Source organism: Sorex fumeus, unplaced genomic scaffold (assembly GCF_029834395.1).
Source record: "Sorex fumeus unplaced genomic scaffold, SorFum_2.1 ptg000009l, whole genome shotgun sequence".
In the NCBI taxonomy this organism is placed as follows: Eukaryota; Metazoa; Chordata; class Mammalia; order Eulipotyphla; family Soricidae; genus Sorex; species Sorex fumeus.
The window spans coordinates 23,310,496-23,325,664 of NW_026606066.1; the positions used below are offsets into that span (position 1 = coordinate 23,310,496).

General features: G+C 38.1%; 1 protein-coding gene across 1 annotated transcript in view; it reads left to right on the forward strand.

The window, feature by feature from the left end:
• Positions 1 to 15,169, forward strand: part of LOC130019802 (myosin-IIIb) — a 410,050-nt gene that overhangs the window by 262,673 nt on the left and 132,208 nt on the right. The window contains exon 10 of the mRNA XM_056110474.1: positions 5,098 to 5,253. Within this exon, the coding sequence (XP_055966449.1) occupies positions 5,098 to 5,253 (156 nt within the window). The remainder of the gene's footprint in view (positions 1 to 5,097; positions 5,254 to 15,169) is intronic.

A 15,169-nucleotide genomic window follows, 5' to 3' on the forward strand; every position in this document is an offset into this window, starting at 1 on the left:
GCTGTACTATCAATCCTTGCTTTTGATGGTCACCAATGTTCCCCAGACTTTTGACCAGGACATCAATTCTTTTTCTAGTGGAAAGTCTTACATATCCACTTTTCCACCTAACTCACCTCATACTTCTGGGACCAGATTTCTCAGAGAGGTCAACATTTTATACATTCTCTTTTAGAAGTTGCTCAATCCCTGACTGGGGGAAATATTTTTGCATTGGGATTTGTTGTTTCTGTTTTGTTTTGTTCTTGACCACACCCAGCTGTACACTTAGTTATCACTCCTGGCAGTGGTTGGGGGACCATGTGGGATGCCAGAACTGAACCTAGGTCAGGTATGTATGAGGCAAACATGATTGTTGCTGTGGTACTATCTCTAGCACTATATCTCCATCACCTGCAATTCCTGGTTTGAAAAAGCTGTCCTTTCGAGAAGTGTATGTGGGTGGGGGGAGAACATGGGGATATAGGTGGAGGAAAGTCGACATTGGTGGTATGATTGGGGTCAGAACACTGTATGCCTAAAGCTCAACTATGAATAACCATGTAAATCACTGTGCCTTAATAACCATGTAAATCACTGTGCCTTAATATTTTTTTAAATTTTAATGTAAGAAAAAAAAAGCAGTCCTGAAATGAATGTGTACCCTGTTTAGTTTTCCATGTGTGTTCCCCAAATCAGGTGAGAGAATTAAATTTTTATTTGATTTGATTATTTTTGTATTGTTTGGGCACCACACCTGGTGACACTCTGATGCTGTATTGGGGTGCTGTCGAGTACTCTCAGCAGTGCTCGGGGGCCATGCAGGGTTAGGGATTAAACCCAGGCTCCTTAATGCAATGCCTGTGCTCCAGCCCTTTATGCCATCTCCCCCACTGTATCTTGCTTTTAATAAGGAGAAGGATTTTATCTGAAGACTTAAATTCTTCTAAATAAATGCCAGGAATTCTTTCTTTCTTATCAGTCAATTCTATCTTAATTCACTAAACCCATATCTGGAAGGAGTTGACAAAGTTAAACAATAAATTTAGGGAACCAAATTGCAAAGTCTGAAGCAGTAAAGGATCTACCCTAAAGTTGTATAGCCAGGAAGACAATTGTTACACATTCAAAGGAGTTGAAAGTAGATGTAAACGCTTCTGGTTACACAGCTTGCTTAGTCTGGCATCTTGCTTAGTTGATTCTGATTCCCAGCCTGGAACTAATTTCTACCTCTTTGCCTCTACTAAATCAAGTTCAGTTTAGTTTCTTTGTGGGGATGGGCTGGAGGGAGGGGGCAATACTTAGTGGTACTCAGGGGTTACCTGAGTTAAGTCCTGCCTTTGGGCTCAGGACTTAATCCTGGTGAGGCTCTGGGGACATCTGGGATGCTGGGGATTGAACCCAGCTCATTTGTGTGTAGGGCAAGCGCTCTACCCTCTGCACTATGTCTGTGGTCTTTCAATTTAGTTTCTAAATGTGTCTTCTCCAACCCAGCTCGATTCTCACCAAGTCTTCCTTGACTAGAACCCATGCACCAGACACAGTCTAGCACTTTTATGTTGCATTTGTTCCATGTTTAACAGCACTAGATGGAGCTGGAGACGTTTTCAGAGTACTGAAAAGAGCAGCTAGAATGGAAAATCCCTGTGCCATAGCTGCAAGCGTATGCTTTAGGTGGTTAGTTCTTCCGTAGATGCCAACACTGACTCTGTCTGTTTGCTTGTTTCTCCTTCTGGTTTTGTTTTGTTTTGGGGGCCTCTCTATGTAGGGTTCAGGGTTTACACTTGGTTCTATACCCAGGGATCGGTTTTGATGGAGTTCAGGGGTTCACATGGGGTTCCAGGAATCACAACTGGGTCAGTCATGTGCATGGCAAATGCACTACCCACTGCTCTATTTCTCCAGATCTCTTTCTTATCTTTCCTTCTCATTAGGTTGAGCTCCTTGAGAAAAAAATTATAATTTTGATAACTTTATTTTATTGAATTCTGATGCTTGTAATAAGTGTTTTCAGAACAAATGAAATGATATGAATTCACTTAACCTAACATTTTGTAATGCATGACTTTTGGGCCCTATCTGCTTCTAAGGTAGAATTTTCCTCTATCAGTAAAATGATAATTTCATGCCAGTCTGACCCTTGTTTCCCTATAAGAAAAAGTATGGAAGATTGTTTCAGAAGACTATACCCTCAAGGACTTCATGTCCTTCTAGAAATGTTCAGTGCAGTTGGATAAGTGGCAACGCTGCTTAGCATTCTCCCCATACACACTCCATTTCATTTCTGCTGATCCAATTCTGATCAGTTTTGCTGATCCACTTTAGCCCAGATCTTACTGAGAGAACCAACAAATCTTCTTGGTTGTTGCTTCGAAAAAATTGAATGGCAGGGAGCCTGCCATCTTAGTTTGGGGGATTTTTCAAGAGACAACAGATTCATTTGTTAGTTTCATCCTTGTTTGACTATTTCCTTTATTATCTAGTCTGTGTTTGCTCATTCCCTCTGTGATCTAATCTCTAAATCGAGTTTCTCTCCAAAATATCAAATGATCAAATATCAAATATCCAAAATATCAAAAAATCAAATGAACATTGCTCCCCAACTGGATGCTAAAATTATGTTTTGTTTAGTTTGGGTGTGGAGGCCACACCTGGCAGTGCTTGAGGCTTACTTCTGGCTCTGGTCTCAGGGATCATTCCTGACAATCCACCAACCACCATATGTGGTGCTGGGGATGAGCCAGGGTTAGCCCCAAGTAAAGCAAGTACTCCAGCTCCAGGATGATATAATTTTGAAATAAGATACAGCACTTTTAAAGAATCCCTGTCTCCAGCACAGACCTATTTTCATAATACTGGTGGATGGGCTTCTTGGATCCTCACAAACTATATCCCAGGGGCTTTAAAAACTGAAGAACTGGAAGAGCTTGTTTACAAGCCTCACCTGAACCACTATCCCACTGTCACAAGGGGGAAAGTAGGGGCAGCTGCAGCTCACTTCCCTCTTCATATGCTCTGAATTTTCCGTTGCTTTTCTCTCCTCCCACCAACAGTCTCAGTCCTCAGTGTAATGGTTTCGAGTATTAGTGGTAATTTACTGGTTGGTCCTGTGCGGCCCCTGTTGCTCTTGTTCTTTCTTTGTTAGTGAACAGTGATTGATTTGTCAGAAGAAATTCACCAGCTAGTGCAGGAAGAAGTTGGGGAGGGGGGCAGGGGAAGGAAAATATTTTGTGAGAAGGAAACTCTCTCCTAATATTCTTGGTATATCTGCTTGGTGATAAGGGACAAAGTGCAACCTATTCAAGATTATTGAGCAGGCTTACTTGTGGGACCCAAGTGGCACCTGGACACTCATCCTGACCTCTGAGGCTTGGGGGCTGGCAATGAAAGCAACTCTTGAAGAAAAGGGATGATTTTAGCAATTTTTTCTGCATCTTCCCACAATCTAAGAGGATGGGACTAAATATACCTGCACTACTGATTACATAACTACCAAGAAGTTTCTTTTTTGCAGATGCTTTGGAAAACATTAGCATTTAATTTCCTTTGGTAGTGAAATATGCATACACAGATTAAAAGAAATTGCCTAGAATCCAGAGGAATATTGTTCATATAAACACAAAAGCACAGTATTTTTTTTTCTCCACCCCCAAGCATAGTATATTTTTAGCATGTGCACTAATTTTTGATTTTGGGTAAAAAAAAAAAAAGATAACTACCAAAGGCCCCTGAGGAAATCAAATAATTTTTTCCCAAGGCAAGAGATAGGTGGGACTTTTTTTTGGAGAGGAAAATGCAGATAATCTAGGCACTTCCAGTATTTCTAACTCAAAGAGTCAGTTCCATACAGACCATCCCCTGAATTGTCTCTTAAACTGACTAGGAAATTATAGAGAGTATCTTTTCAGGTCTAAAAGATGAGGGATATGAATGAAGCTTCCAGCAAAAACTGCAAAGTTTCAAAAGGCTTTTGGTAAATGGAATGGTTGAGGATTGTTTTAGGAATACTGATTATTTGTCTGGAATAAATGCTCAAAGTGTGGCTGAAATTTTACCACTTATTAGTGGATTTGCTATTAAAAATTATTTTTTTCAAGATGTTGCTGGCATGTCTTTATTAGGAAATCTGGAAATGTTTATTTCACAGAATGACATCCAATATTTATCCTACATTTCCCATGTGAGTTAAAGACCCGTGTCATTAAAAAAAGGTGGATGTTGAAATTTCTTCTCACATCAAACTACTTAGAATGAAAATGTGATGGTAATTGGAGGGGTATTCATCAGATTCAATTTCACTAGAAATTTCCTTGTGTCAAAATCATCTTTATTAACATCGAGCATACAGAAAAATGTACTAAACCATTGTTTTCTTTGAAAGGAGTATGGAATCTGAAACAGGAAGTGGTTACACTGGTGTAGTTTTTTGCCAATTGATCTAAGTTTATATGTAACCTATTTTTACCATTTTGAATGGATTTTTTGTTCTCTGTATGTAAAATTCCATTTCAACTCATCTGAATTATACTGTAGTCTCTTCCTGTTTTGAGGCCTTTCTCCTTCCTCAGAAGACCTTCAGAATTAGGTAAACACAAAGAAAACTTCAGAGAAGAATTTCAACATCTTGATTTTGAAGTTCCCTTCTGAAGTTTTCTTTGTGATTAGTTTCTTACCCTGCAAACTTCTAAATGTATTTTCTCATTATGATATTTCACATATGAGAATTTCATTAAAGTCACAGCATTTAATTTTTTTATGCATCTAGAATAATGTATAGTGACTAATCAACTGGACTCTCCTGAAAACATTTTTCATTAATGGAAATTCTAACAGAAAATTCAATCTGAGTAGATTTCAGGTACTTTGAAAGCATTTCAATTAAATGGATGGCAACAATTGATTGTTTTTAATATGTGCTTATACTCATATAGATTTCTGATGTTTTAATTAATTTAATGTATAAAAGATCACCCCAACACCTGTGATCTACTATAAAAGAGCTGTGTATGGTTCATGAGCAGGTTTGAGGTTTTTTTTTTGCTTCCTCATTACCATCATCGTAGGGAAATCAAATGTCTGAGATTGTATTTTAGATTGTTGGTTGATTTTTGCAAACAGGTGTCTGATTAAGGATTTTGAGAAGCGGCCTTCCGTCACCCATCTCCTCGACCACCCATTTATTAAAGGAACCCACGGAAAGGTTTTGTTTCTGCAAAAACAGCTGGCCAAGGTCCTCCATGATCAAAAGCATCTAATCCCTGTTGTTAAAACCAGGTATGGTTCTTGGTTCCCTGTTCCCTCTCTCTGGTTATTTATAAAACTGTCTTGTCATAGGTTTTGAATTGCTGGGGGCCCTGCCACTGCTAATTGTCCCTCTCTGCATTACTGAGAGCTGCATTTACATGACATTAATTATTCCATGCCTGGCAAAGAGTGCTTGGGGGCACCCCTCCCCCTACCCCACATCTGTGGGTTTCTTTCTGGTAACTTTCAAACTGTGAATAAAATCTCACGCTGCCCAAGTGCTTGGTTATCTCTACTTAACAAGTCAACAAATATTTATATTTAGTATAAATATATATATATTTATATATGAATTTTTCCTTTTCACCCCTGGGGGTCAGCCCCAGTAGAGTTTGTGTGAAATGTCTTTATTTAACTTTGCAAGACTGCAGAGCAGACACAAGCTGAAAAAAGATTTGGAAAGATCACAAGATAAACACTAGAGGCCTTTTCTCTAATGTGCTACGATACCATTTTCTTTAGTTAAAAATACCTTAAAGGCAATTTTAGTATTTTTAAATGATTTCCCCTCCTAGATATTGTTATGTGTTATCTAAAGTAACTGGGACTCTCCCAATCCTTGCTTTTTTTTTAATGGCAGGGTTTTTTTTTTAAAATAAATGTTTATTTTCAGGGGTAATTGCTTAAAATGGTATCACATGGTGGTATTTAAGAAGCAGATCTTTGGTTTCTGTCCAGAGGGTGGCAGAATTTCTCTTCAAAAAATTTTAAAAATGCAAATGAAGCTGCTGCTTCCTCAGCTCAGCGATTATTTGGTTTTATAAAACTGGCCAGGATGTAGATAAGCTCAAATCCATTATTATTAAAGGAACACTCACAGGACTGGAGGTAAAGAAAATAAAATATACAAGTCACAAGTTCTGGATATATTCATGCACTCTGCAGAAAACTGTTTACAAATCAAAAAGCATCCAAAGTTTTGGAACTGGAGATCTCATTTCAAGGTGACTCTCTGGCTGACATCTCCTCACCACCCAGTCAGCTCCAGCCCTGCCTTGCCTCATCAGGCCTCTTTGGGGCAGATCAATGGTTTTTTCTCTATTCTTCCCTTTTCATATCTCCATTTCTGTTTCTTTGATTTGCCTAAGGGATAGAAAAGTGCAGAGAAATTCTCGTGACTTGGTGCTTTTTGTGTGTGCAGTAGAAAGTTGTGTTTAAACCCCAGGAAATGAAAATTTCTTTTCTTTTCCTTCTTTTGTTCCTTTACATTAGTCTCTACAGCTCTACCACCCACTTCCAGACCTTCAAGCACCCCTAAATTTCCCTGCAAAGCTCAAACATCAAAATGAAGTGAAATAACTATAAACCAAGTCGAAAAAGAAAAAGAAAAAAACACTCAGCATTTAAATGTCTAAATCGTCTTTCTCTGTTCTTAAATCTCTTACAGTACAATTTTCAAGACTTGGTTTGCTGAGTTATTTAGTTTTTCCCATTTTCCGGACTCTGACTGTCCAAGTATGTGTTCTCTTTTTATGCTTTCTTTTGCTGTAGAGAATGGAACCCCAAGAACTCTCACCCTCTTTCTCTAATTTTTCTTTATCCTTGTCAATTCCTTTGATGTCAAAAGTCTCATTTCCTGGTAAAGGCTCCTCACAGGGTCTTTGTTATCTTTAGTTTCATTCCAGAGCTTGTGTTTCTGTGAACAGTCATTAAAAAAGTACAGCCTTACAAATAGGTTTCAAAACCTTAAACAAACACTTCCTTAGGAGGGAAGAAAATTGATTCCAAAGCAAACAGAATGCATGTAATTGACACTTAGCCTGCCACCTATTCCACACTACTCCTTTCTCTTAGCAATTGGCAAGGAGTCAACCACATAGGAACTTTTAAGGTCCGTAGAGAAAAACTCTCAAATATCATTTGATACTAGTAGATCAATATTTTCACAGCTTTGAGTTCCAAAAGAAAGGTGAGAAAAACAGTAAAAAACTGAGGTGATTGCATATTTGGCTGAGAGAAATACCCAGCTTATCACTCTCATGAACTATTGTGGTCACATAGCAGGTGTCACTTGCTCAACCAAATCGAATAACATGCTAACCACTTATGGAAAACTTGTGTAAGTGTTTTGTACTGTAGTTTATTCATATATAAAACAAGGATTATTTTGAATACTGAGTCAATACATTTAAAATATTTGAAATGACTTTGATGAAGGTTAACCCTCAAAAATATTAGTGATATAATAGAGGTAGGATACATTGCCTGTTAAATTTAAAGTTTTCTGTTACTTTTGCCGCAATCCACAGAAACTTTACCTCTTGACCTTAATATGTGCAAATTCATCTCTATTTTCTTGTCATATAACATCATGAAAACCAACTGTATTGAAGTACTGAATGTTAAAAATATCTGCACTTTTATCTCTTATTTAAAATCTAATTTATTCATTTATTCACTGGAGAGACATTTATATGTGTGCATGTCTCTGCTGAACAGAGAGCAAATCAGATACAATTCCTGATAAAGTTCTCATAGCCCAGTGTATGATAGAGACTAGAAGCCCATGAAAACATCTGGATTCAGGGATACCTGAGGTGCCTTCCAGACCATCTGAGGAGGGGAGACCCTGAAAAAATTGAGAAAATGATCCTTGAGCTATCCTGAAAGCCAAAGAAGGAATGCCAGAAAAAGGGTTATTTCAGGTTAGTGAGGAAAGAATCAGCAAAGGTCTAAGGTACAGGAGAGAGCATTGTGGAGAATTGGATGAATAATTCATTGGCACTGCTGCATCTTGGGGGATTTGCTCCTTTGGCACAGCCCCTCTTCCAGTGGAATGGTTCAAGTAACATGTGGTGCTGGAAGGTTCTTCTGATAGCAATGTGGAGAATGAAGTTGGGGAACGCTGGAGCCTGGAAATGAGAGAGATTCAGGTTATGGCAATTACCAGTATCAGAAGATGGTAAGATAATGGTTTGCCAGTTGAGAAAGTGTTGAGTTTAGAAAATATAGAGAAGTATTGCAGGTTCTACCCCATATGAGGCTACTTCTCTGCTGAAAATGGTACAGTCACTGCAAAATATTAAGAATGAGACCAGTCAGAAGACTTTGCTCACTCTCTAAATCTTATTAAAGGAAATATCTAGTACTTTCAAATATGTCAAGTCTCCAACTTTCTGTCCAAAGTAGAATTCTTCAGTAGTTCCCCAAATTCTGGGCAACTAGTTAGGTATTTTGCTTGTTTATTTATTTATTGGCCACATCCAGCTGTGCTCAGGGCTTACTCCTGGCTCTGTGCTCAGGGATCACTCTGGTGGGATTTGGAGGACCATGTTGGGTTCTGGGGATTGAACCTGGGCTGACTGTGTGCAAGGCAAGCCCTCAGTACTGTACTATCTCTGTAGCTCATAACAGGTTAGTTTTGATAAATGATCCCAAAAAAAAAGAAATGAGAATTTCAGTTTACAGGAAAACTGTCTTTCCATTCCTTGGAGAGGCAGGGAATATTAAATCTACTACTTCAGTGCTTTTTCTTAGGGGAGAAAGAAGTTAAATATTTTGAGGGGATTCCAGGGAAGTCGGCAGATTCTTAAAGGATGTAGAAGACTTGAAAAAATAAAAGTGAAATAAAGGGATGGGGGGGGGGTGGCACAAAGAAATAGCTCAATGGGTTGGAGTACATGCTTTTCAAGAAGAATACTCAAGTTCAAACCCCAGTGGCACTACATAATACCCCGAAAGTGGGCAGACATTAGTCCCTGAGCAATAGCAGGCATAGCCCCCAAATCAAAACACAAAGAGAAAAGGGAGTAGAGAAAGAGATTGGGAAAAAAAAGAGAAGAGTTAAAAGAGGAAGCAATATGGAGAGAGATCAGGAATTTAAGAAAAAAGTTGACCTTAGGAAAAAATCTTGAGGTGGGAAAGACAAAAGAGGCTTGATGGAGATAATAAGAAAACTATAGGGGAAGGGACTGAGGTGTTACTATGAAGAAACTCATGGTCAGTAGCCTTTATCTTTTAAAAAACATAAGCAAGATAGTCTCAGATTTAAGAATGGGTGATGAAATCCAGGGAAGTTTTGAAATCTTTAAAGTAGCCAATGTGAGGAATATGATATTCAACTAAGTATGTGCCCGTTCAAGGTAAGCTCAGGTGGACTTAACTGACTAGCAGTGCCTTGTGGTGAAATTAGTCCATGTTTAATACATTTGAGAACCTCTTGAAAGATGTAACCATCTCCTATAACGTAAAACAGTCTCCTGACAGGGCCACGGAGGACAAGAGACTCACTATAGCTTGACATTTGATCAGGTGGAATGTGGTGCTGAGAATATTCAAACTGTTTGTTTTAATACTTTCAAGGTATCAAGCATATTACTTAATGCTCCACTACATCAAATTCAGACCAACGAATATCATCTGGTATGTTATTTCTTTATTGAAGTACAGAGAAAATATGCTTCTTAAAAGTCAGTTCCAGACGTTAGTTGGAGAAAAGCAAAACCTTTGTCTGGGCTGTGAGTGCAGGCAAAGGTTGCAGGGTTGGCTGCCTTCTACCACTTGGTATGATGGATTCAACTGAAAGTTGCCTTTAAGTTACAAGATTCAGCAGGTCAATCCCTTGCAGGTGGCTTGGGGCTAGATGAAACCACAAGTGTAAACCAGTAAGTGCCAAGCCTCTATGCTAAGCATTACTCAGAAGAATTCAGTCACTCGTTGCTTTTTTGCTATCTAACGAATTTTTATTCTGGCCTGGAAATTTGCCTGAGACTGATTAAGAGAGTGCAACTTTTCTGATTTCTTCTCAACCTGAAGCAGTGACCTTTTAAGAAAAGATTTCTCATAGTTGAACTGTCAAGGTTTCACCAGCACACACCCACACACTCCCATCCCATACCCCCACACATCATGTTCACTGATGAGTCTGGACTCCTGTGTAAATGAATGATTTCTGAATGACTGATTTATAAAGTACTGAAAATGTTTGCAACGTAGGAGGTTGGATATCATTTATCCTCCTCCAAGATAAGAAATAAATCTATACCCTAAAATAATTAATATATATAACTCTACAAATTAGTGATTGCATTCATTAGTATTTCATTTTCTGCTAGTATCACTGATTCTTGCTGCTTAGAGAATGTGAACATATAAAATATTTTTTATAATTGATAAGATGCTACTGTATTACTTTTCTGGTTCAAACCATGCTCAGATTTTTTAAAAAATGAGAGAACATTATACTAATTCCCATAAAAATAATTCTATTCTTCAATCTGTTACAGTGTTTTTTGACAGATATCAACTTAAGTTCTAGGTCAAGCTATGTCTCCTTTAGTTATGTTGGTGGTGGTGCTGCATTCATATATTTTTGATCTTTTTTGTCTGTTTGTTTTTGGGGTCACACCCAGCGATGCTCAGGGGTTACTCATGGCTCTGTACTCAAGAATTACTCCTGATGGTGCTTGGGGGATGATAAGTGATGCCAGGGATTGAACCTGTGTCGACTGAGTGCAAGGCAAATGCCCTACTCACTGTTCTGTCACTCTCGACCCACTGCATTCATATTTGACTCTGTAGAATGGTGTTGGTCTGCTATTGTTTTTCCCACTCTAGATTAGGTCCCTTATTCTACTATTAAAGAAAAGTTTATCTTCCATCATCCCTGTTTTAGTAAAGTATGTTAAAGTGAATATAATGATTTGAAAGGAATGACCAGCTTTAATTTTGATGCAATAAAAGTGTTCTTTCCTGTTGTTAAGTAAGATTTTTCTTTTATTATATGATTTATTATATAATATATTATATTATATTTATTTTATTATATTGTTGAATATGTTGATAAGGAAGTGGTTGCTGTAATCTGTTCAGCTTGTCAGTTTCTTAGTTTGATCTGAGATCTGTCCATGACTTGAGTTTTGTCTTGGACTTTTGGGGACTGCCATCTTTAGCCTTGAACCCTCTGCCTTTTTCCTTCTCTTCTATACTCCTGTTTTTTCTACCTCCAGTAGATATTTTGCTTCCTTTTGCATCTGGAAATGGTTGGTATGTTAGCCATTCTCTACTTCCTCTGGTTGGGGAAGTAGAGAGGGATGGGCTCTGTCCCTGAGTGTAATGGACTGAGGGTCAAGGTAGCATTCTCAATGGTCCTGCAATGGTCCCAGAATGACCAAAGGCATCATGTGAAGTCTTCAGCACCCCTGGAATTGATTCCATGATACCAATACACCCAGTGTCTGAAACAGTTAAGTACCCCCTAATTCCCACTCAAGAATTGCCCATAATACATTCTAGAAAACACCCTTATCCTATCTCTACCTGTGGCCACTCTTGTTTTTGGAGAACTCACAACGTCTCCCTCCAGCTCTCTTACTTTCAGATACAGTTCTGACGCTCTACCCATTTTCCTTTCTCTGGTATTTCAGACTTACTTGAGCCAGAAACTCAGACACCAGCCAGTTCTCCCATTTCCTGATCCCTGAATCCTAAGATAGATCAAATCTTCTTGCCACCCACACTATACTACCTCTTAATTCCCTCTCAAAGTCAAACCATTAAGGACTGGCCTACAGGAGGGCACTGAGTCTCATTTTTCTTAATGCAAACCTCCATTTGTCTAGGAAACTAGTCTTTGTATCCAAAATACTTGGAATCTCATAAAAACAAATGGGAATGAGGGTTGGACTGGAGAGATAGTACAGTGGGCAGGACACTTGCCTTGCATGTAGCTGACCTGAATTTGATACTCATCATACCTAATGTATGATCCCTGGGCACAGCGCCAGGAGTAAGCACAGTTGTGTAGCCCAAAGCCAAATAAACAAACAAACAAACAAACAAACAAAAAACCACATCAGGACACTGGAGTTATAGCTTAGTTGTAGAGTGCATGTCTCACATGTGTGAGACCCTGGGTTGATTCCTGAAACGGTGATAAAAATAAAACAAAATAAAATAACAAGTATGAAATCTAGTAGAAAGCAGCATGGATTTTACTGGAATTTAAAGATGTCTTCTGAGTCATTGTAACTATGATATAGATATCTTACTACATAGAATATATGATAGAATGATTTTTGCTAATTACTCATGGTCTATTCTTCTATTCTTTAAGCTTTGGAATATTTTGCATACCTTTTAAAGGGGAATCTATAAGCAAGAAATTCTTCAACAAAACTTGATAATAAAGACTTTTCTCAAGGAAGGCTTTAGGTAGACCATGTAAATTTTTTTTCTTTGTTTTGCTTTTTGGGTCACACCTGGCGATGCACAGGGGTTACTCCTGGTTCTGTGCTCAGGAATCATCCTTGGCGGTGCTCAGGGGACCATATGGGATGCTGGGAATTGAACCTGGTCGATCGTGTGCAAGGCAAACGCCCTACCTGCTGTGCTATTGCTCCAGCCCCAACCATGTAAATTTTAATGAATCAAGTTGGATGTGACAAATCATTTAATTCAAGGAAATGAAAATATACCAAGTTTATTTGGATTTATTTAAATGAAAAGTAAACAAATATAAAGCAACATTACTTTTTTATGTACAGGTAAAGTTTTAAGACAAATTTTTAAAAGCCAGACCAGTGAAATAGCTCAAAGGGCTGAGTGTATGTGGGAATCCCAGGTTCTACCTCACCACTGCATCCTGGGTATGCCCAGTAATGACTTCCATTTGGAATTAATTAATTTTTAAATTTTATTAAATTTAACTTTATAGTTTAGGTCACATATTTGCAATAGCATTAATGTTTATGGTTTTGATGCACATAATCACCACATCTCACCACCACCAGAGTGTCCAAGACCCTTCACCAATATTTCCAAGTTATTTATCTTCATTCCCCTGTCTACTTGTTCCCTTGCTTGGTATTCCCAGTTTTATAATCTAGGACCAAGGGTTTCTCATCATTCTATACTATTTCCTATTTTGTTTGTCTATATAGCACAGGAGAGTGAGATTATTCAATTTTTACCTTTCTTCCTCTGACTTATTTTGCTTAACACAGTACCCTCCAGTTCTATCCAAGTTAGAGTGAACTGCACGACGGTATTTTTTTTTTAATTTTATTTTTTAAAAGTTGTTCACAATAATTTGCTACATTTAATATTCCAACACCAGTCCTACCACCATTACATCTACCCACCATCATATTTTGAATGCTTCCTCCCCAACCTCTAAACCCTGCCCCCAAGGATGGGACCTAAATAATTTATTTTGTATTGCTTGTTGGGCTGGAGCGATAGCACAGCGGGTAGGGCGTTCGCCTTACACGTGGCCAACATGGCCGGCCCGAGTTCGATTCCTCCGCCCCTCTCGGAGAGCCCGGCAAGCTACCGAGAGCATTCGATATGCCAGACACAGTAACAACAAAGTCTCCAATGGAGACGTTACTGGGCCCGCTCGAGCAAATCGACGATCAACGGGAGGGCCTTTACCTTTTTATTGCTTGTTAAAATGCCATCTTTTCTTATGGCTGCATAGTATTCTATTGTGTATATATACCATGGCATATTTATCTATTCATTTGTCATTGGACATTTGGGTAGTTTTCGCACCCGCTATTACAAGCTTCACCCATTTTGTCTTTTATGTATCATCAGCAAAATTACCCTTGCATTAGAGATGGCTAATACTGTGCTTGAAATATTCCATTTACAACTATATTCATCATGGAAATCAGGAAGTAAAATCTTTAAACTTAATTTTTATTTTGGTGTCACATCTGACTATGCTCAGAATTTGCTTCTGGTTCTTTGCTTGGGGTACCATATGTGGCTCTAGGGATTGAACCTGGATGGACTGTGTACTAAGCAAGTACCTTACCCAGTTTGCTGTATTATTTGACTGCCACCACGAAATAAAATTTAATTTAATGGACAAGAAAAGAAAAATAAGTCATTTCCTTTGTGTTTTAAATTTGACTCAATATAAAGAACTGTTAAGTTTGCTTTTTATCCTTAATTTTGCAAACACATGTTGTTAGGGATTCATTCTTTCTCAGGAATCTATGAATCCAACATGGTACTTAGAGTAAAGCTAGTTACTGGGTCCTGGCGGGATAAAGCTATATCTCATAAAGCTATGATGATGGTGTATAAAACAGTGACAGGAAAAAATTCTTCTTCTACCAAATTTATACTACCTGTAGAATATTTTATGTATAATTTGGCTTTGCTAATGGTATTCTGAGTGATGTGTGGATATGGGTAAATTGTTGAATCAAAATTTTGACAAGAAAGTAAAAATAGTACTTGGGACTTTTTAACTGTTTTACATTTTTATATCACTGACCATTTACTTTTACAGTCACCTACGAGATAGATAGACCACCCATGAGTGATTTTATCTACAGATAAAGAGAACTGAGATGTTGGCTATTATGGGATTTGCTGGATGACCCACAACCCATTACTCACAACCCTGAAATGAAGGCCTCTCTCATCTTCTAGGCCAATGCTTTTCCTAAGCACTATATTGAGTAGTGATAGATTTATGAAGAAAATTATCGGAAGCCTTCTTTGACCCTTAATTAATTTTTTGCCTTAAAGAACACTGTTAGTATGCCAAAGGGAATTGTTATTGATTACCAATAATGCTTTTTAGATGGTTGGGGAGCAATACCTTAAGAGAACAATTTCACATATATACTCAAAAAAGATGCACATCAAGATATTGAATGCTAGTTTTGTTTCTAAGAGCAAAAAATTGGAAACAACCTAAATGTGAACCTACATGAGACTGGATAGATAAGTTTGTATTTTTTTTAAATGATGTGAAAATCCCCACAGACTAAACTGTGTCTGTGTTTGCACTTGCATAAGAAGTTTTTAAAAATCGCAATGTCAAAAGTAGGAAATCTTGAAGAGTGAAAATTATGGTATAGAAACCCAGTGATCAGTGTACATGTCTGGCATGCAGTTTACTTGGAATTGATTCCAGAAGCACACG